This window comes from Diachasmimorpha longicaudata, chromosome 13 (genome assembly GCF_034640455.1).
Source record: "Diachasmimorpha longicaudata isolate KC_UGA_2023 chromosome 13, iyDiaLong2, whole genome shotgun sequence".
NCBI lineage: Eukaryota > Metazoa > Arthropoda > Insecta > Hymenoptera > Braconidae > Diachasmimorpha > Diachasmimorpha longicaudata.
In genome coordinates this window covers 2,799,506-2,821,506 of record NC_087237.1, presented here as the reverse complement: position 1 = coordinate 2,821,506, position 22,001 = coordinate 2,799,506, and the positions used below count along the sequence as shown (strand labels likewise).

Genomic DNA, 22,001 nt, shown 5'->3' with positions numbered 1-22,001 from the left:
ACAACACTCAGAAAATCCAAGTGTTTTTCTAATCTTCTTCCTTCGCAATTTGCAGATAAGAGAGCGGAGGGACGAGTGCGATTGAAGGATGATGAGCCGTGGATTCACGGGAAACCAATAAAATAGGGGAAAAAAAATAAAGAAACTACTGAAAGAAAAAGGATTCAGAGGGAGAGAGAGAGAGAAGAAGATTAGTCTCTGGTGGCGTCAAGCAATGCCGTCTACGATGGTATCGAGCCAAGGGATTCAACAAACCCCCATCAATTCACCCCAATATTTGTCCCCCTACGCATTCCAGGGTCGGAACTCCCTGTGCTCCGCCAATGGTAAGACTTGGTTATTTTCCTCTTCAGTTTATGGCTCTTAGTCCTCGTAGACGTCTTTTTTGCCGCCTTTTATGCTTTTTGCTGTGCGAATTCTCTTGTAAATTAGACCTTTGTACAAGATTATTTCAAGGAGCAAGATTTTATGTTTAGGGACCTGTCACTGATTTTTTTTCGGTGAAATAAATATTTTGTTTATCACGCGAGATTCAATTTAAATGCGAAAATTGAATTGGTGGCACTAACGCAAAGAAAAATATGTCTTTGAACTTTGAAGCTTTCCTCAACATCTTGAAATACGAGTGCGAAGTTGTTGACTCGAGATGAAGACGAGGTCTGTCAATCTCACGAGTTAAAACACCCTTTCGCACTTGTACGCAAACGAAAAGTCTTTTCGTTTACAAATAAACGAGAAGCCACTTTTCAACATGGGATCAATGTAGCACCACTGACAAAAAACATATTTTTCTATTATTTTTGGACACCCATGTACTTTTTTATCTCGATCTTCAGCTAGTAATTCTTTTCAGATTATACCCTTCGTCGGAGACGTCCCATGACACTGAAAATTGGACCGAGATTGTGTCTCCCCAGTCGCAGTACTTCGGCGCCCACCAGCACAACCGATGGAGAATGGCCGGAACATAGGTGAGTTATATTATGGATGATAGGGGGAGATTGCGACATTACTCTTCTGAACTTGCGAGTGGAGAGGTATCAACAAGTGACTGGGGTGGGAAATCATTTATCTCCAGAGAAACAATACAAAAAACAGGGTCTCAAATTCGATAGTATTGAATTCCTGAGGAAATTAGCAATTATTCGAGGCCCTCAGGAATTTTTAAAAGTCTATTCCATTCGGAAGGGACCGGCCAGATCGACCAGAAAAAGATATTTGAAAAAAATGAATCTTCTAAAGACATGTCTAAACAAAATTGCGAGTTGCCAATCAATCAATCAATCGTCAATAAATCCCCGAAGATCACGATCTTAAAATTCTAAAAGGGAATTTTTTCGCGGTATTCCCCTGTTACCGACCTCCACATTTTCTGTACTTAAGGACTTACCCTCGACGGGTAAGTCCTTAAGTGCAGGAATTCTCCACTCTCAGTGACCTCCACCCTCCCGTCAACCACCCCTGATAACCCCCGAGACTCGATAACAAGTTATTTCCCCCCTGAAGCTTGAAAAAACATCCGTCGCAGCGTTGCCACCCACAACCCCTAAATACATCCACAAAACAATCCCCCTCTCTTTCCCCGCGCAACTATAAGTGCTCCACTGGCGTCGTGGTTTACCGCGTGATCATAGAAACACAGGGGAAGCGGTCAGACAGTGGTCGGACCCCGGCGGCACGTGTCACTCACCCGGTCCACACGTCAATCTCGTATTACGCACAATATTTAATCCGCGATATATTCCGGCTTAATTCGCGTTCCCCCCGATAATTTCAATCATCTCATGTATCCGAGTAATTGAGTACGGAAATCTAGTGAAAATAAGACGGATGAGGTCAGACAAAATGTGGGCTATTGTTGGGGGTCATTGACACCTGTTAAATCATCGATCTACCCTCTCGCCTTTTTCTCGAAACGCTAGGGAAATAGAAATTACGCGATGATCGGACATTTTGCACTGATCATTAATACCCTTTTCGTGATAAAATACTGAATCATCCGGCTTAATTAGACAGACGATCGATAATCTTACCGATGATACTAATTTTTTTATTATCGCGCGAGTGCTTTTGTGACATATCCAGTGGCTTCGGACGATAAAAATTGTAAGCACTGGTTTCTATTGATCCGGTAATGATCAATGTTTTATCTTTTTTTGTGCGGCATCGGGAGGGAGATTACATGAGATTTATCTTTACGTCCGCAGGAGAATTAAATTGAAACTGAAAATAATGTTTCTTGAGATTAAATCGTTGAAGAAATAGTTATTAATTTATTTGCACTTTTAGTTTATTTATTATCAAAGATATCACGATCAAATAATTTTTTTACCTTTGAATTTTTAAACTTGTTTAATTAATTGTTTTATAACCAAAAGCGTAAGTAGAAAATGGAGATTTGAATAAAAGTTTTATTACAAGTCAGTAAAATGTCGTTGTTCCACTGAAATAATTTTTTATTACCGAGAAATGACGCAGTTCAATCGAATAAAACTCTTTATTTGTGACAGTTTTATTCGTATCCACATGTCACCAGCTAAAAACGAATGAATTCATACATTTATCAAATGAAAATGATCGCATAATTACACGATATGAATAATTAATTCATGACGTTCCATTCGTTCGATTCAACTGACAGATTACCAGTTGTAAAGAAAATTTTTTTCTCCCCCGTTTACAAGACTATTTGATTGTTATCTAGTGATGAAGTCTTTATCGGGTTTATGAAAATCCTTTGTTATTTTTAAAACACCATTTGTGGGTGAAACCCTCTAGATAAAAATCAAGCTTGAGTGAGCCTGAAAATAAAAATGGTATTTGCTAGATTGGGATGGGCCGAGGATTTGTGCAGTTTATCGAATTGATGTTTATTTAAACAATTTCGATTTTTTCTTTTGCACCATATTTGTGCTTGCAATCGATAAACGCGTTTATTTATTTCAATGGAGATGCGTTGATTGTACGAGATAAATAGATGATTCGTTGGAGACAAATGAATTCTCTATCAGAATCGCATGTACGATTTATTGAATTGAAATCAATTCATTTTATTCGGATAAAGCGTTTCTCTCGGTGAATTGTCGAAGCTGTGGAAGTGGAAGTGGGATTTTTCATTTTGATTAAAAAGGCCCGAAATTAATTAAATTCGAACAATAAATTTTTATTTCATCAATTAATGGTGAATTTTATCCATTAAATGTAGCAATATCTCCATGAAAAATTAATGAAACTAATTTAACGACAACATAAATATTTTGATTACACGAAATAAAGAATTTATTGATTTCAAATAAATTCCCCCCGGGGGAACACTTAATTTCACGGTGGGAGATACATTTTGCCGGGTAATTAAGGATAGATAATTCATCCAATCTATTAGAAAAATGTTTTTTTACCGGGTAATTTTCTGACACGCTTCCTATAAATTAATACTCCATCAATAATTAATTACTGATATCTAGAGTGATGCAATCATTAAGCGTACGATTTATTAAAGTTATTTTTAATATCCAGAAATCGAATTAATATCGAGAAATATTATTTTCATATTAAGATTTTTTATTCATCCTGGATAGTGTGATTTGTGAGAGAAATTCTACACGTGCGAAGAGTGAAAATATTGTGACGTGAAGACAGTGGTGGTATGATCGATGATGCCTAATGGATATTAAATGGTGTTTTGAGCTCGGGTCATTCTCAAGGGGACAATTTTGCTAATAATGCGGTACGACAAGGGTAAACGTGAGATGTTGTCACGGCGAGCTTGCAGTGAGAGTGGTCCGTATCCTGATGTTGGCGCTGCTGGAACCAGTGCTGGGGGGAATGGTGGGGGAGCGTGTGGACATTTGTGGGGGAAAAAATACCGGGGACAGTCGTCAGCACCACTGCTGGGTAATGTTGGACGCATGCAGCCCATCATACTGCGAACGAGGCGAAGCTGGCCCGTTGCGCCAAGCCACTGCAGAAGGTAGGAGAGCTTTTTAAAGCGGGGGGGGGGGGACATTTTTTATGTTTATTAAGGAACTTCTGATGGATTTTATCACTATGGTAATGACCGGGAGGATGATGGAGACCGGGGCTTTGGTGGTTTAGAGTTACGAGATGCTTATTTTTCACTGGGAAAACCTGGGAAATTGGTTTAAGAGTAATAACAACGTAAATAACGCAAACGGACGACTGAGCTAGAGCTTTTTTTCTTCTGTACAGTCTTCACAACTCTCTCCGTAAAATTTTTCCTCATGAAGTCTCACTGAATTTTGTAGGTAGTTCTCTCAATAATTAATGAAACTCATCTAGAGATGCGGAAAGCGAAGGCCATTTTCCAAAGATTCAAAATTATTCATTAATATTCCCCTTGCCATTCATCTCGGCCATCGTTTGTTTTTTTTTATCGTATCATCCTGTCAATAATGTATCGGCGCGTGTAGGAAATTTTCTCCATTTAAATTTTGAATGAGGAACCACGAGCAATTGCTGAGACCCTCGCATTCGGGAAAATGCGAACCCGCTCCCCTAAAAAATCGGCATTTATTTCCCTCGACTCTTGTTAAAAAAACATGAACGCCATCGCTACCTCACCCCCCCATCAGAATATTAATCGAAAAATGTTCCTCGAAAAGTTTCTGAAAACCTTCGTATTTCAATCAGCGCAGGTAACACAGAGAGAAAAAAAATCTCATTATTTTTTTCCATCGCTGAAGGAATAGCACAGACCATTTAAAAGGGACTTTCTCATATTTTTTTTTTCTCCCTCCCTGCAACTCTCATGGAGTTTAATTCGTTTTCTCTTCGTTCTGGGAAAATACCCCTGCAGCGCAATATATCCCCATGCAGTTGATGCCGTGACACGTTGCAGGACTTCCTCTGGGGGCCGTTTACGGTGCACACGAACTGCACGAGATACTTTACCGGGTAATAACCCCCAGACCACTTTGCCGAGAGTTAGACCGGTGTTCGAATCTTCGGGGTCTTTTCGTTCAATGTATTGACCCGACCGATGTACTAGACCAATCCCCCATGGACAATTTTCTCACACACAAAAAATATCGGACTACGAGGACAAAAAAAGCTTCGCGTGGAGAGAGTGAGAGAAAAAAAAAATATGGGAAAAATTGGATGGGGTGAATTGTGGGAAAAAGGTTTGGATCAAATTATGACGCAAGAGTTTTTCACTCCCCGAAGTTCAAATGTGTCAAATATAATTTACTTGAAGTGTGATAATTAAAAAATTTAATAGAGAATCCATTCAAAGGGAAATTGCCAATTTGCTGCCAAAATCAAATAGACTTAAGCGCAAAAAATGTAATTATCCACATGTTTACTGAGGGCACATAATAATTAACGCGAGTAATTTTCAATGTACACATCTTTCACAATTGACTATAGAATGTGCATGAAGTCCATCCCTCATGTCCGCGTTTCGATCGAGCCCTTAACGATTCTGCAATGCGGACCTTTGACTATCAGATCGATTCTCTTCACTTCCAGAAAAAATTCTTATCGTAATATAAAATTTATCAATTTCCCCCGGGCGTCTGGGTTATTACATCCGGGATGTGGGATTCTCTTTCATCTCCACCGCAAATCCCTTTCAGATCCGGGTGTAATGATGTATCTCCCTGGGACACCTCCACACTTACCAACATGCAATAGCTACAAAATTTTGTTTACTTTACCGACGCTCGATCGAGTCGGTTATAATGTTGGCAATGGAGGGAGAATTATTAATTATTTTGTATTGTGTTGCGGTTTACTTAAGCATTCGTTAGTGGTCGCTGTGATTCCCCCATTTTTGTTGAGCCAGAAAATTACCTGAACTCTGCAGATTTCTTCTTTTCCATTTCTGTAAAAAATTCCGGAAAATCATTTCCATTTTCCGTTCCCGGAATTTTCCATTGGGGGTCACGAAATTTTTTTCTTCAACTGACGGATAGATTTTCGTTTGACAGTAAACAAATAATTTATTAAAAGGCAGTGGAAGAAATTTTAATTAATTAATATTTAGTTCCTTTTAGAAGATAATCATGAACGGTAATTTTGGAATTCCATGTTTGGTTCTACTCTGGTAACAGTTCCTACTTAATGCTCTTATCAATTTTTAGTTAGCTCACGCAGTAATTCAGTTAATCTACAGCTCATCTCATCAATGTAATCCCGCACTTCAAATATTGACGTGCCGCATTGCCAGGGCCAAATTAAATATTTAAACTCAATTTGCAATATTGAGTCCCAGTCGTTAACAAAAAATAGGGCTCCTCGAGAATGAAAAGGTGAATTCCCGGTGGAAGAAATTGTATTCTTCTTTTGGGTCAACAAAAAGCTCCTGGGAATAGCAGGCAGATTCCTGGGAAGCTTTGTGAGCGTTTTAATCCTTGACATATCTGTTTATGAAAATCGTCAATTGTGTTTATTTGGTAAAATAAAAATACCAGGTTATGCTGCATCTCACAGTTCAATTGAAGTATACACCCCCGGGGAAATCGTCCCCTCCCCCAGTCGCAGCAGTTTCAATCAAAAGCACTGACCCGTCTCCCGGTAATTTACAAAATTTCGTGCGTAATTTTCTATTCATTTAAAAAATACGACCCATTGTTGACGATCGATGTTTGGTTAACTGGGTCGTAGGCATGGAATTATTTAAAAGCTCATTGATCACGCCTGTCCGCGGCCCCTCTTTTCTGTCCACCAGTAAGCTTGCGGTCTCACTTTACCACTGGATTATTATTACCGCGATGGGTATTATATTATCGTCGAGTAGAGTGCATAGTGACGGTTTATGGAACTCTGAAATAAAAAATGTGATAATACCGCTTTGTCGGGGTATTGCGCTGCTGAGCGGATACTTCAGTCATTAGGATGCTTTTTTTTCTGTTTTGCATGTGTTCAGAGAGTTGAGTTTTCTCATAGAAGTTTTCCCATTAAAAATAATCGAGGGGAGTTGATCGATTCCAGATGACATTTAAATGCATTGATTCCCGAGGTTTTTTATTCAATTCAGTGAATACACTTCATTTACTTGTGAAAAGTTTGTCGTACTTCATTTGAATTTCGTGTCGACGAAAGTTTATGGACTTATGTGCATCTTATAAAAATGTTTGAAGCAGGAAAACAATGTTGTTGGTCGTGAGTGGGGAGTTGACGGAAAATTTGGATTTTAAGATGATTTTCAAAATTTTTTTTTATTGAAATAGAGGGAGAAAAGCTCCGCAGTTTTCACCACCAACTTCACATTACTCGTTGACCAATGACAAGTAGAGTCTTAGTCCAGTGGTATCGATACATTTCGACATAAAACAACTCGAAGGAGCTTTCATCTTTTATGGACAGGATTGTAAAAACAGGCCACTCGAGTGAAATGGGATAATGAAGGGAGTGTTTTTATTTGCTTCTTCATTGATTTTATGAATAGCTTTGGGGTGAACTGTGGAATGAGGGTGGAAATGGGGTCATTCGAGATTCACAGAAATTTCCGGTTGTACGTGTGAACGACGTCAGACATGTTAAGGGGATCATTCCAGTTGATGAGGCTATGAAATATTGAAAACAAAAATTGTGATGATATTTTAGGGGTGGTTTGTTTATGGTTGTTCTGGCGTTCGGGCATCGGGGAGGGATAAATCGATGGTGGTGACGAGGAATCAGAAATTTTCTGGCTACTCAATGGTACTCCATAACTTGCTCCATCATTCTGTCAGTTGACGTTACAAACACATCTGGGGGTTGACAGGGTTGTAGGTGGTTTCCTCGGATATGTGTTTAGTCGTTATTTTTATTTCTCGATTGGCGTGGAGACGGGCCATTTACCAATTAACTTCCTAGTAGTTGGTGTTGATTTTTCGAGGTGTTATTTAACGTTCGATCAGCATTATCCTGACATTGGGGTGGCATTGAAAAAAATTGGAGACAATATCCTGAATAATTAAAATGTAAAATTTGGTGTCTGATGAATCTTCTTTTACCCTCTCGTGTAAATTCCGGTCTGAACGTGACAAAAAAAATACGGTTCCAATTCCATTTTCCCTGGTGAGGGAAAAATTGACAAATCTAATTTCCCAAACCTTAATCACATTTTTTTCCTTCCACTGTATGCATTCGATCGAATCAAGGAAAAAAAGAAGGCCGAGTTGGAAGAGTTGGCCAAGTCGCACCTAGACACTCTGGGTCGGTTATTGATTGGCTGCCTGTTGCGTTTCGTTCTATAGCGAGGTTATAACCAACACAATGTGCCTCTCTAACTCGAAATTGCAAACTCCCTTTCATTTTCAGGTCTCCATCAAGCATTTTACCCCCAAACTGTAAAGTGGGACAGGTACATAATACAACCCCAAACACATCAAAATGGATATTCCATGCCCATTGTCATGCCACCAGCTCGGCCTATTAATCATATTACGTTAATTAACGCGATGCCATGAGAATCATTATTCTATCGTAAATCCGTAAAGACGACACAATTAACGTAAATATTTTTATTTCTTTCAATGAAATTTTTTAAATGACTAATTAGTGAATTCTATACCAATTCAAACAATTTGTTGGATGTTCATATAAATTTGGATATTTTTAATTATCAATATAAAAATATTCTGATCGTATTGACGATAAATTTTTGATTTGCGGCGATCGCAATAGTTTGGTGAATATAATTTTGATGTTTTGTCAATGCAATTGTCGAGGAACTTTCACATTCTCATCCCCGTTCTCTCTCAATGTATTCTGGATTGACGAAATTGGGGATGGATTTTATATTTTCTTTCGGGGCCACAGGCATGAGTAAATATGGGGAATTACCAACGAAAGGTGAAGGTAGAAAAATAGAGGCGAGGATCGAGGCCTTTGAGCGTGCCGGCTGTCGAAACGCGCACGCGTTCGACACTATATCGACCTCCCTTCGAGATATAGCTGGTGGTGGGCACCTCAACTGTCTTTTAGCCAGCTGCTGCTCCACCATCCGGCACTCAATCTCTTCAGTTTCTCATTATTGATTTCATTTGTACTTCTCTTTTACTTTGGATATTTTTTTTTGCACCTGAGAGAGTGACGGACCTGTGTCAGGTACTGAGTCCTTGCGAGAATGGGATTTCTCATGTGAGGGAAGAATTTTTTTAAGTCCCGAATTTGCAGAATTTATGTTTAAAATTTACCTGATGTTTTTAATTCATTTCTTTCATTTGAAATTATTGAGAGAAATTATTGATATGTGTGGACAAAAATGAATCGTCTGTCTATAGCTGTTTTCAGTCCATCTCAGTATGTTATAGTTTTTATAGTTTTTCTCCGAATAGTACCAAAATGTTTAGAATGGTTTTAATGAATAGACCCAGAGAGAAACAGAAAGGAATGAATGAACAAGGACCTATTGGAAATGGGTTATTAGAAATAATAATATCCTGGAAATAATTGTAACTATTTCCTTCTTTATTATTTAACTCAAATAATAGTGCTCGGAAGACACATCCGCTGTGTACCGATTCCCTAGAGGAACTAACTAGATCTACAAAGGGAAACAACACCCTGGACATTTTAGTCTCATGCTCTCAAAGAGTCCTATTCATTCCACTTTGTCCACATACTTAAAATCAAACATAAACATGATACCTCACACTTCTCAGAATTCCAACCCATAAAAATGTTTTTCAATTCAAGTATAAACACTCAGGAGAATAAGATTAATTTTTGTTTTCTATTTATTTCATGAAAAATCCAACAGGGCCTTTTGTCAAATGGGTCTAGGGTGTGAAATCTTTGGTCACTAAGAGTCAGTTGATCTGGAGATATCATACCAGAAAGATATACCTCCTGCGATTATAATAAATAATTAAAGCCGATAGGTAAATAGTTTTTAGATTATTGAGACAATCCCTATCGATAATCCAATAGAAATTGATTTGAATCTCTCCATTTTCATTGTAAAATCATGCTATTGCAGGCAAAAATCCAAACGCTTTTGTGGATGTGTCAGTCGTAGTAATTATGCAATAGTAAAATATTGGGAGAATAATTTTATTCAATTTTATTGGTTTACAGTTCATAAATATCATCTGAGTTGTGGCATTGTCGTATAAAACATGTTTCCACATAATCTTTAATGCACCTGGTGCTCGGTAGCCCTCCGTATCCACTACCAAAAATATAGAATAATTTCAAAATTAATAATAACTTGGCAACTTTGTTGAATTTTCCGCTCACCGGCAAAGCTGGGTAAAAAAATGGTGTGAGCAAGTGTGATGGCTTTATGAGTTGGAAAAGGAAGATCCCGCAGTTGTCTCTATTTCTAGCCTACGTGAGCGTGCAAAAACGATTTATCCCGGCGTATTAACCGCGTGTAATAAGCCAAACCTCACTCCAGACACCCTCCGGTGCTCGGTGTATATTAAATTCTATGTTGATATTCACCTATTTTTCGCTATTGTCCTTGGTATATACCTCCCCCGTACCTCCCCCGCCCTGTACTCCACTCAAAACGCGAGCCAAGTGATAAGTTTGAAGACCCCAATTGATCTCGAATTCCCATAACAATATAAATAAACAAAGTGGCGAAAATACAGGGTCTAAAAAAAGAATATTCAAAAGCTAAACTCATAATTTCTAATTTCGTTAGCTTGGCTTGGTCTGTTTACGTGCCCCTGCGCACATTTTTTTATGAGAAACTGAAAATTATAATATTTTTGTGGATTTTTTGAGTGAAAATATTTTTAATGTTGTATTTTAAGACGAGAAAAAAACTTTTTTTTATTTTTGAAACGCAGAAGAGGTTTTGAAATTCAGTGATAAATGTTGTTGTCTGGTGAAAATACTTTAATTTTAGCAACACAACGTACCTTCATTTTTCGACAGATTTCGACATTGTAATTTAAATTCGATAACACTAGAATTTTTGATCTTTAAAATTTAAAAGTTTCCATTACCCTACCAGAATAAATAGTGATAATATTATTATAAATTTTTATCTCATTTTTCATGGCAAAACAGCGTTGTCACTCTCAAAATTTTGCGGAAGGGCTCGTACGTCGTAATAACTCTTCCAAAAAATGAAATTCTCCCCCAAAAAGCCAATTCCTAATTTTTAATTTTCCATAATTTCTAACTTCGTCATCGTCTGGGGTTCCCTCCCCTACGTCTTCTCGAATCTGGTGAAAAAAAAAAAACATGAGAATAACCCCACGAGTACCGAATTTCCAGTCGACCACTCATCAAAGAGATCGATCTGACCTAATTTCCGAAAAAGAGACGCGGAGAAGGAGAAAAAATTGCTCCATTGCAAAAAAAAAAAAAATCAAAAATCCGTCCCTGGGCGCCCGGAAGATGTTCCGCTTTTCCGGATGCTACGTCACTGCACGGGGCAGAAAGCGGCGGCGAGTGAAGACAGTGGTATCGGGCCAACGTCGGGTGCGACAGAGGGAGGCAGTGTTATCGGGAGGTACAGCGCAACATTCCCTTTCCTGAAAAGCCGTCGGGTTCAGTCGGCTCTCGGCCGCCACCATCGTCAATACTGACGGATCGGGCGGGCAATTCCCCAATTTCATTGTTTAAACAAATTAACTGAAACAAGTGTCTCCGGTCCTTGGAGTGATACGTCATCGGGGTCCGCAATCGGAGGCCGGAAGACAAAAAAAAAAATAGAATCAAACTGCCAATGGAATTTGCCCTGTCAATTATTTCCACATGCCAACGACAATGCAATTCCAGTCGTCAGCCCCTGTGATTACCTGATATATCGGTAGGATCAGTAGGCAAAGGGCCTTTGTCGGGTCAAAGGAAGCCCATTCGACTGTGAGTTTCAGTGGTTGAGGGCTGTCTGCGAAGAGTTGGTGCAACATTCCCTTTTACAATCAGAATCACAGCGTGAAATCCTCGTGAATGTCAAAATTCAATTCCGTGACACTTCTCGGTGGAGGGAATTGACTTTTCACAGGTGCATTGGTATTCATGAGACTGTGCGTGAGCGAAATTGAGGGTGAAATTGTTTTTGAAAAATGTGAAATACGAAGAGGGAAAGAAAATGGAAAAGAAATTGAATGAGAAAGAAAAATGTTTAAATAATTTTCAAATGTCGATAATGTACTGGAAAAATGTTAGAGCTAAATCCGGAAATACGCGAGAGAATACTCTACAAAGGCTCGTGCGACATTTGATGAAAAAATCGAACAGAGGGGAGGAATTGTCGTCAATATCAAAATTCAATTTCGCGTCACGCCTCGGTTTATTATTATTTTTTATTGTTAAAAATAGTATTCAAAAATCGAAAAACCAGAGGAATATGGGGGGGATATGCTGCGAAGGGTTCGGGTTGCAGTGGACGAAAAATGTTGAGAAACAGAGGGAGAACATTTTTTGGATCAAAATTCAATTCCGTGTGACGTTTTTATAAAGGGAATTGCGAAAAAATATTCAAAATAGAAAGACAGAAGAATTGTTGGAATAAAATAGAGAAACACGAGAGACGATATTTTAAAGGGAATTTGCGTAACATTTAATTTAAAAATTGGATAACAAAGGCAAAAAATTCTGGTGAATATCAAAATTCTTTTCAAACTTTGAGTACAAATATAAAAAATAAATACACATAAGAAAGGTTTAAATACAGTATAGAAATACGTTAGAGGGTATACTGGCAGCAGTTCGTGCGGCATTTCATAAAAAACGAATAAAATCGAGACATCTCCGTGCATTTCAAAATTCAATTCCGTGTCAGTTCGATCTATAAAATTTACTTTCCCAGGTGCATTGATATTTTGCGTCAACGCTTAAGTAAAACTGAGGGTGAAATTGTTTTTTTTTAGTATTGAAAATTCGTTTAAAAAATATAATTCAGTTTTGGGTCTTTTAGACGTTTAAAATTGAGTTTTACGGGTCCGTTAATATTTCATGTCTCTGCGTAAGCGAAATCGAGGATAAAATTGTTTTTAAAAAACTGTAAAAATAGAAATCTCCATTTCTAGAACTGATGAATGATAAATTTTCAATGTTGAGTTGATGGAAAAGTTAAACTTGTTTGTTATTCTGATTGAGTTTTATCCCTGGGAGTTGAGTAAACAGGGATCCCCGCAATCATACTGGGATGGATAATAATATTGGACCAACGATTAGACCGAGGCCCGTTAGGTATAAAGGAAGGGGAGTTGAGGGTACTGTGGATTGAAGGGAGAATAGGGACGGATGGAGGAGGGGGTAGAGTGACGAGAGTGGTCTCGAAAGAGGGGTGGTGGTTCGATCGCGCTTACCTTCGGTTCTTATCAGAGAAAAACGAGTACCCACGGAGATGGAAAATGATACTCGACTATTTTTTTTAGCCTCATCTCCCTGACTTTCTCGCGAAATTCAATCAATTTTCTAGGCTAATTCCCAGACTCTTTGTTGCGTCTCGAACGTCCGAGAATTTTCTAGGGGAAGTCATGGCACTTCATTATTTTGCAAGTGACAATCTCTAAAAAATCCTATCTCTTAATTTTATTCGAGGACATTAATTAATTTCTTGGAATAATTTTCTCAACTATTTTTCATTTTTTCAATTGCTTTGTTCTCTAAAGAAAAGGTTTAGCTGTTAATCGAAATCGAATGAGCATTATTAGGTCACTGAGCAGATAAATATCGTTACTGATCGATAATAATTTCTGTTATCATCAGTGAAAAAACGGGAAGTGTTTGAGATACGAAAAAAATCGTGACATAAAATATTATTTAGCGGTTGACACTTTGAAACAATTCTCTTCTCTCTTTTCTTTATAAAAAAATCGATAAATATTCTAGACTAGTTTTCGTCTTTGATTTTAATTTTCGGAAAATTCCTGTTTTCCTGTCAACAATTTTCCCCATCTCCTCCAGCTTTTGAAGAAATAAAATACATTTTATAGGATAATCTCCCGCTCTATTTTATCCCGAATCTCCGAGAATGTGTAAGAGGATTTCTCGCTGTTTATTTTTAGGAGAAAGCTTCAACTCTTCTGCAAACTAATGCACAGATCATTGAAACCCACAAAACTCCCAAAAACTATTTTTAATCATTCCTTCTTCCATTTAAAAAAAAAATCGCCAAAAATTTCTAGACTAATCCGTATTCGTATCACTCCAAACTCCCACAGAAATTAATCGGGGAATCATCATTAAAATGACTGTAAACGCAATTAACCCGCCACTAATGATCAATGGCGTATATCACTGGAGGAGTTAAAAGTGTTTGAAATGCTGGAAACTCCGGAAAAAATATTGTTCCGCCCTCCAATGGAGGGACTCTCGGTCCAGTCGATAATATCGTGCCCCCTGTCATCGATCGAGTCGTATCGCAATAAAGGACCGATCCGGGGCCGCAGGAAGGCTTCGGAAATTTTCGAGGAGAGCTTCTAAAGTGTCAGTGGTAGTGGGGGCTGGTGATAGACGGCAAGTCTCATCGATATAAATAATCTTGATGAGATAACGAATAATTCGATGACATGAATGATTGAACATTCATCCTGGAGGAAACGGCAATCAGTGCGTCAATCATTGGATATTTATCAGGGATAAATGCAGTCAATGTTTGGACGTTGAGTGTCGATTGTGTGTCGAAGTGGGGGGCGCGTGGTCTTGCTGCCTGCCGTGCGCCGGCGGCGGCGGGCGTGGGCCACCCGGTGCGGGCACAGGGGTTAAAGCGTGCACAGGTGCTAGTGTTGCTAATAAAAAATCAGCTGGATTGCAAGTAAGTAATCAGAATAAAGGTCGTAAACATTACAAGGGTGTACTGTCGAGTGATAAGAGAAGTGGTGATGATGACAGTAATCACTGTAAATATGATGATGATGATTACGATGACAGTGATGGGAGGGAAAATGTCAGTGAAGTAGTTACCGGATGTTTTGCGGGTAAAAGCCATCAGGAGGATTGCAACAGGGACGGTGGTACGCAGCATCGTCTGAGTCCACGACTACACGATATTGAGGAGGAGGACGATGAGGAGAGTCGACATACGAGAGAGAGGTAATTCGTAGGGGGTGCAGATGAGGGAAGATTTGAAGGGATTTTTCAGACACTTTTTTTTTTATGTCGTTAAAAGTTATATGTGAAAAGCACAAGCAGTGCAGAAGACGGGTTTCATTGGTTGATGTCATTTCCATGTGTTCATGGTCAGCGCGGGAAATTCAAATACGGCGCCTTATCAGTTTCGATACGAATACCCACATGTTTGGGGGGAAATTTAGACGAATTTTTGTTTTTCGAGTGATGTTTTGTGTCTGAAAAATGTCTACAAACGGGATGTGGAGTTCAGACAATCGTCTGTGCTACGATTGTTGAGGTCTGGAGAGAACCAGCATTTTATTTTGGTGATTTTTGAATTTGGAAATGCCCTTTTTGGGGACCGTCATCACAAGAAAAAATTCAAAATAATAATCAAATGCAAGTTCTCTATACAGATCACTCCCCGGAATTTTTCCTGAGATTCGGTTCGTCTTCTACTGACGAATAAAATTACAGTTCAATAAAAATTATGGGAAAAATACACGAGTGCGCGGAGACAAAAATAGATACTAATTACCCAAAATGTAATTTGTCATATTTTTCGCTCCCTGTAACCGTATAAAACAAAAATTGAATTAGCAAGTGATTTTATTCGTCAGAATGAGAGAAAATGAAATGGTGAATTGAAACCGGAGGGATAATCCTTGCAGGACGTATCAGAAGAAATCACCGACTCCGAGTACTGGCGGTACCGGTAGTAGAACGGGGTGGCGTTCGCGCAGGAGCGTCACCACGTCGGGTGCAACGGGTCATCAGCATCACGTGATCGCAAGTGCGGCAGCCACGGCTCAGGCGAAGATGCAGGCCGAGCAGGGTAGCATCGGTGAGCTGAGGGGCTACCACAATCTGCGATCCCGACGTCACACCCTCGCTAATGTTCGGTGAGTTGCCGATGACGAGACAATTAAAAGAAATATGGAATTTATGGATTCATTAGTTGGCGATCTTTGATCAATTTGAATTGTTGATTGGGATTCATTAGTGAGCCCGGTGAATGTGTCGTAATAAAATGCCAGTTTTTTTCAACGTTCGGCAATTAAAAAATGTTAAAGAACTCCTGATTGGTTGACACCGCGAAGGTGAGCCGGAATTCAAGGAGAATGTGAGATTGTGCCGAAAGATACTGCGCTCCGGAAATTAATTGGGGGCTGGGGTTCGGGAAAAATATCAATATTCCATGTGGTATCACAAATATTGATATGTAAAATATTTATAAAAATTTCACGTTAATAGTTTTCATTCGATTGAAATTCGTCATTCGTCCCGATGATGTTACAGTTATACCATGAATCTATCGACAAATTCATGAATAAATTTTATCGTCTGGTTCTATATATTCTCGCCATGACACCCTGGTCCTTCATCTCGACAGTTGGTTTTTTCGATTCAATCGTCTCCATTTCACCACTCGTAGAACTGACAGATGCACAGGGTTCACATTCGCAGATATTGCACATATCACTGCTAGCATCAGATCTAACTCTCGGTATTTCATTGAGTCCACTGACATTCGTCTGAATTTCAATGGTCTCGATGGTGGCACTAGACACTGTCTTTGAGCCGTGAATTTTTTTCGATTTATGCACTGGCATTGGAATTTTTCCTATGGCTTCCCTCGACTGTTGGTATTCTTTTCGCGTCATTCTCTGAAGACGAGAAATATTCAAAATGTGTGAATTCTCTGACGTTTTATTGAAATGTCTTGAAAGTGGGTTAGGAAAAAGTATCCGAAGAATGCGACTGAAGACAGGGAATTTATCCGTGAAAATGCTTTCATCAGAGGCTTTTGTTGTTTCATTATTTTGTAATCTATATGTCTCAACTTTTTGGTAATTCAGAGCCTCGGATTTCACATTAACTCGGCGACTAATGGATCTGAACAAGCTCATAATTTCTTTAATTATTCAGCAACCGTACGCTTTTCCTTTAAAAGTCAAACTAATTATTATTATTATATCTACACAGAGAGAAAACTTGAGGAAAAGAGGAGTCATTCATCAGAATTCCATTTAAGCTCGTTTTACTCCACATCAAGGAAAAGCTTTTCCTCTCCGAGAGCCGCATTTTCAAAATAATTTTCCCCCCAGCTTTCATCTACGTCTATAAAACCAAGAGAAATTTCAGTGGTATCAAACGTCAATTGACTATCTCAATTTCACCGCTATAAACTCACCGGCCAGCGTCGTAAAGCGTGACAGATACAAGAAGATAGTTTAGAAGTAACTGGACATTTATTGCTCCCATCATTCACATTTTTCAATGAATCACCAGCCTCACAGAGGACACCCTCAGAAATAGCAACGCCCTCCAATCTCGTTCGCAATTCTCCAATTTCTCTGATCTTAGGTTGAATGGTGTCGTTCTCGGAAGGTGTTACCCTACCCCCAGCTTCTCCATCACCTACACATCCACCATCTTCCATTCTCGCTTTTACCTCGCCCTCCGTCATGATTTTCTCCACCACTTTCTCGCCGTCAGTGACAACATCTCCACCTCGTTCTCCTCCATCCATCATCTGTCCCACGACAATTTCCCCCCCGTCACCGATTGTCCGCTCTCTCTCATCACTCATCTCCTTTTTGTCTTCAATTTCTTTCTTTTCATGTCCAGAAATTACCTCTAGTTCATTCTCAGCTATGGCCCCCTGTCTCCCATCAATTTCCCGACTTGTTCCACTCTTCGGTACACTTATCGCATCAACAGACTCCATGGATTTCATTTGGACCCTTAGATTTGAGCGTTCGTCCACGTCCATCATTTGTCCCCTGTGCACCGTTTCCCTCCAATCATCCCGCTCCATCGAAGCTGAATGATCAGGGCCATCAATCGTCGCTAGGTGACTGCTGTGTGAGCTCTTCGTTCGCGTGATGCCGATTCTCGATGACTTGTCAGATTGTTGGGAAATCCTCGCACTTCCTAACGGAGGCGATAACTTCTCCAGTATTTCCCTAGCTGAAGGAGGTATCAGAGATGACGATACCGTTGGAACACTAACTCTATCAGTCCCATCAAGAGACACTTCCTCGGTCACTTCTATTGTAGGAGCTACCCTTGGTCCTGCTCCTGCTAGCGAGATCCGCGATCCTTTAGTCACTGGACGAGTCGTAGTAAGTGACACTGCAACTGGAGTTGCAGACACTGTCGACGTCAACAGGTCAGCTGGGTTCGTTTCATCAGCAGCCGATAGTTTCTCCACCATCTCCGCAGGAGAAGTCACCGAAATGATTCCCTCATCGATTCTCGAAGGTTTTTCAACAATTTCAGAAATCTTTGGACTCAATATTTTTTCGATTATTTGTGCTTGTGTTGGTGGACCAGCTCCACTGACTTCATCTGCTACTAGATCCAATGATACATTACTCGATATCTTCAGCATTTCGGTGGACGTTGTGAGGACCGACAGTGGTGGTGAGACACTGCCGCTGACAGCCCCATCATCCAGTATTTCCTCCATCATTTTTGCCATGGACCTGACCATGGGCCTAGCATCTATCAGAGATGTCTTCGACACCTTCTTCCCCATATGTTCCATAGGAGTTGACATTGATATTGGAGCCAGGAAAGATCCTGGTGATGATGGGAGAGCAGTTTGACTTCCTCCAATAATTCCACCGCTCAATAATACACTTCCTGATTCCTTCAAAACATCTAGACTTCTCGGCATCAAGGTGGAACCTGCTCCAAATTGCTCTTCAGATACAGCCTTGGATGCTGCGGATGGCACTCGAGCCCAGGATGTACGGGAATCATGGCCATCACTAACGATTAATCTCGTCTACATTGTGACAAGAAAGATCACGTGAGAAAGAAAAATAAATGAGTGACTGCTGTGAGATGACTGGCTATCTCACCCCCAATCGACGATTAATATCTTGCTGTATCATCAGCAGTTGTGGATCCATTGAACTGCACGTGTGACATATCTACAGGAATCGTAGAAAGGATCAGCACGATTATGTTTCTCGTGGGAATTCTTTTTGGATGGACACGAAAATATTTCAACACAAAGAAGTATCTTCTGACATGAAAGAAGGGCGTGAGGGGTTGAAGAATTCATAATTACCAAAATGACTCTGCGAACTTCTCCAATGTAGGTTTCCCACCTCTTCAGTTCCGGAATTTCAATGCAAATATAATCTTCGGTCGTCTGAGTTTGAATATCGAATTTAGTCGTTCGGGATTTTATCCCCAAGTCCGAACTACCGTATATCAGCGGTGATGGGGGGCTCTCTCTTCTCCAAATGGATTCCCCAGGAGCGATAAATTGGAACTCTTCGTCGGTAGCTGTCTCAGCATTTTCATACTCCGGGACAGGAATGACCTCTTGAACCGCTCGCTCTGTAAATTCGATGGTGACAGACGTTTCTCTCGTCTCAGTTGGAACAGTGGCATCAATCCCTTCATCAGAAGAGAACCCGGTACCGTCATAAATAACAGAAACCTCTCTGAAATGCGGCACCGCTGACATCTCCATATCTCTGTAGCTGTGCTCGGTTCCCATCATCGCCTCCACTGATTTTCTCTCTGTATAAGTTTTCAGTTCATCATTACACGTAATGAGTTGGCCCGTCAGCGTCTCCACTTCGCCCTCCAACTCGCAAATCCTCTCAACCAACTGTTGATTGGCAGAGACCTCGGCTTCCAGCTGACTCTTCAAATCATCAACCTTTTCGTGACGCTCCTCATCACCGCACATCTGCGAGGCTGCCTCCAGCGCTCTCAGGTACATCTCCTGACGCTTCTCCAGATCCTCCAGTTGTTTCTTACTCGCCGCTTCCGCCTTCACCAGCTCCTCGAGCTTCGTCAAGTACATCAGCTCCTCTGGACCAATAGATACAACCGACTCCGCACTAGGTGCGGTATCCAAGCCACTCGTACTCGAGATCTTCGCTTCCAACTCCTTCATTCTCTCCTCGAGCTTGACTTTCCTCCGTTTGGCTTCGTCAATCCTCTCGTTCTGCTCATCGACCGCTCTCTGCTTCTCCTGGAGTAGCTTCCTCGCTTCCTCCAATCTCCTCTCCGCCTTCTTGCGCTTCTCCTCAGCCTCGCGTATCCTCACATCTCTGTGCTGACTCGGCCGAGAATTTGGACACATGCATGACATTGTCATCTCAGCTGCTTGTTTATCAATGGCCCTGGTGATGTCATCAGCCTTCATATCACCTCTCATCACACCCATCAGTGTCACAGCTGGTAGCCAGCACTCCAGCATCTCCAAACGCCTCCGCAAATCACGCTCACGTTTTGATAACTCAGTCGTCTTTGTCTCTCGTCTGGCGATCAGCTGACAGAATTCCGGACATCGACTTGACACTTTGGTCTGGCAATTGGGTTCTTCACTTAGCTTTGAATCAGCATCTCTGTACGGCTGTCCATTCATCTCACTTCCGTCAACTTTCGCCATTTCCTTTTAATTAAAGTTGAATATTGTTCGACTACGGTGGAGGGTGCAACATTCAAGTATCGTACCGGATTTTTAATCGAGGCTGGAAACGTAAGCAGGCGTTATCACTTCATGCGACTGCCGGCGGGACGACGGCAGGGGTCGAGGTAGACGTGATACAGTACGTACAACACCCCTCTTTGGCTCTATGTAGGTTAACTGTGACGTCACTGTTCAAGCTGAAATATGCAGCGTGGCCTCAGCCGTCCTATGAGAGAGAGCGCGGTTTTGAGCTTTTCCAGTGACGCGCAAGCTTCGGTCATTGACACTTTGCCACGCCAATGGGATATTTAACGTCACATTTTAAGGTTTCCGAGGACATTGGGGGGAGGGGAATTGGGGGAACTGGAATCGGGAGAATCTGGAACAAAAGACTTCTCACGTTTTTCAGATACAACTCGCAGAACGTTTGTTAATTGAGGCTCCATGAGCGGATCAGGGTCGATGGTCTAATGGAAACATTCAGTTGGAAAATAAATTCAGTTTGAGGGAGAATTAAAAATTGAGGGGATGTTGAGGTTCACTTTTAGTTCTGTCAACAGGCAAATTGAAACTTCGATGTTTTTGTTTGATTTGAAATTTCTCAATTTGAGAGAAGTAGATAAATAATGTCAATTGATATTTTGAAGCTCATCGAATGCTTTATTTATTTTTTAATAAATTTAGTTGGAATGGCTCAGTCAACGTCTCATTCTCGTAATCGGGAATAAATTATGAGGGAGAAGGGATGGACGAGTAGATTTGTCGTGGAATCAGAAACAAAAGACCATTACCCTGCCTTTCTTTTTCAGCCTGAACTATGAGCTAGTTAATTAATGGATGCATGGGCGTATCAGCTTCGATGTTTTAATGGGCGGGTCTCAGCAGTTGTGTGTTTGGAAAATTTATTTCATTTCCGAGGGAAATAAATACGAATTAATATCTCGAGGGCAGTCTATTTTGAGCAAAACAATATTTAACAAAAATTAAATTATTCGAAGCTTTTAAAAAATGTTTAATTGTGATTTTTTTTTACCATTTAGCCCTGTGTCATCAAACCGGCAATTTGAACTTTTATTTCGTTGAGTCCTTGTGCTTTAATTAGGAACAAAAGGTCGAATTACAGTTGTCTCTGTTAATTAATGTTTGAACGGAAATATCAATTTCCATGTTTTCATGCGCATATTTTAATGGTTATGACCAGAAAAATCAATTTCGTTTCCACCAGAAACAAACAGAAATGAATATTTAGGGGGTAATAAAATGGCCTGTCCATTATCCAACGAATTTCTCCCGAATAGGCATTATTCATCGTATTTATGTCACATTGTAGGGCAATTTGAGCCCTTATTTATCACCCAGTATATGTTTAAATATGACATGATCGATTCTTCCCGCCAGCTATTTTTGCCTCGTAAACTCCACTCCCTTTCACCTCGAGTAGAAAAAGAACGCGTATCCATCCTGATCAGACTCGACGTACGTATATGTCATGAGAGGCAGATGGGACAATTGCCAGCAATTTATTTATCAACAGCCGTCAATACCAGAATTCACGTGGACATGTTCATTCATTTCCGCTCGG

At 40.2% G+C, this 22,001-nt stretch overlaps 2 protein-coding genes and 1 long non-coding RNA gene across 5 annotated transcripts in view; 2 read left to right on the top strand and 1 right to left on the bottom strand.

The window, feature by feature from the left end:
• The window catches only part of LOC135168479 (3',5'-cyclic-AMP phosphodiesterase), a 78,811-nt gene that overhangs the window by 7,703 nt on the left and 49,107 nt on the right, over nucleotides 1-22,001 (top strand). Inside the window, exons 2-3 of one of the 3 annotated variants that reach the window (XM_064132702.1) lie at nucleotides 56-326; nucleotides 854-971. In XM_064132702.1, coding sequence (XP_063988772.1) covers nucleotides 215-326; nucleotides 854-971 — 230 coding nt within the window. In that variant the 5' untranslated portion in view covers nucleotides 56-214. Of the gene's footprint in view, nucleotides 1-55; nucleotides 327-853; nucleotides 972-3,947; nucleotides 3,971-14,451; nucleotides 14,956-15,644; nucleotides 15,876-22,001 lie in introns of those variants that run through there. The other 2 variants (XM_064132706.1, XM_064132700.1) reach the window with 2 other exon arrangements.
• Nucleotides 8,318-14,148, top strand: LOC135168495 (uncharacterized). The gene is made up of 2 exons (XR_010300046.1): nucleotides 8,318-9,833; nucleotides 10,030-14,148. It is a non-coding gene; the product is annotated as an uncharacterized LOC135168495 (long non-coding RNA).
• Nucleotides 16,230-20,787, bottom strand: LOC135168477 (uncharacterized). The gene is made up of 4 exons (XM_064132693.1): nucleotides 19,058-20,787; nucleotides 18,846-18,917; nucleotides 17,168-18,769; nucleotides 16,230-16,640 (listed from the first exon to the last, which is right to left on the bottom strand). Exons 1-4 carry the CDS (start codon nucleotides 20,396-20,398, stop codon nucleotides 16,311-16,313), a joined length of 3,345 nt encoding a protein of 1,114 aa, XP_063988763.1. The 5' UTR covers nucleotides 20,399-20,787; the 3' UTR covers nucleotides 16,230-16,310.

What these genes read in the sequence shown, in the direction of transcription:
- LOC135168477 (XM_064132693.1), bottom strand. Translation starts at nt 20,398, where the DNA reads ATGGCGAAAGTTGACGGAAGTGAGATGAATGGACAGCCGTACAGAGAT. An exon ending in AAGTTCGCAGAGTCATTTTG is followed by an intron (nt 18,918 to 19,057) that starts GTAATTATGAAT and finishes CGATTCCTGTAG; the next exon opens with ATATGTCACACGTGCAGTTC. An exon ending in ATATTAATCGTCGATTGGGG is followed by an intron (nt 18,770 to 18,845) that starts GTGAGATAGCCA and finishes GTCACAATGTAG; the next exon opens with ACGAGATTAATCGTTAGTGA.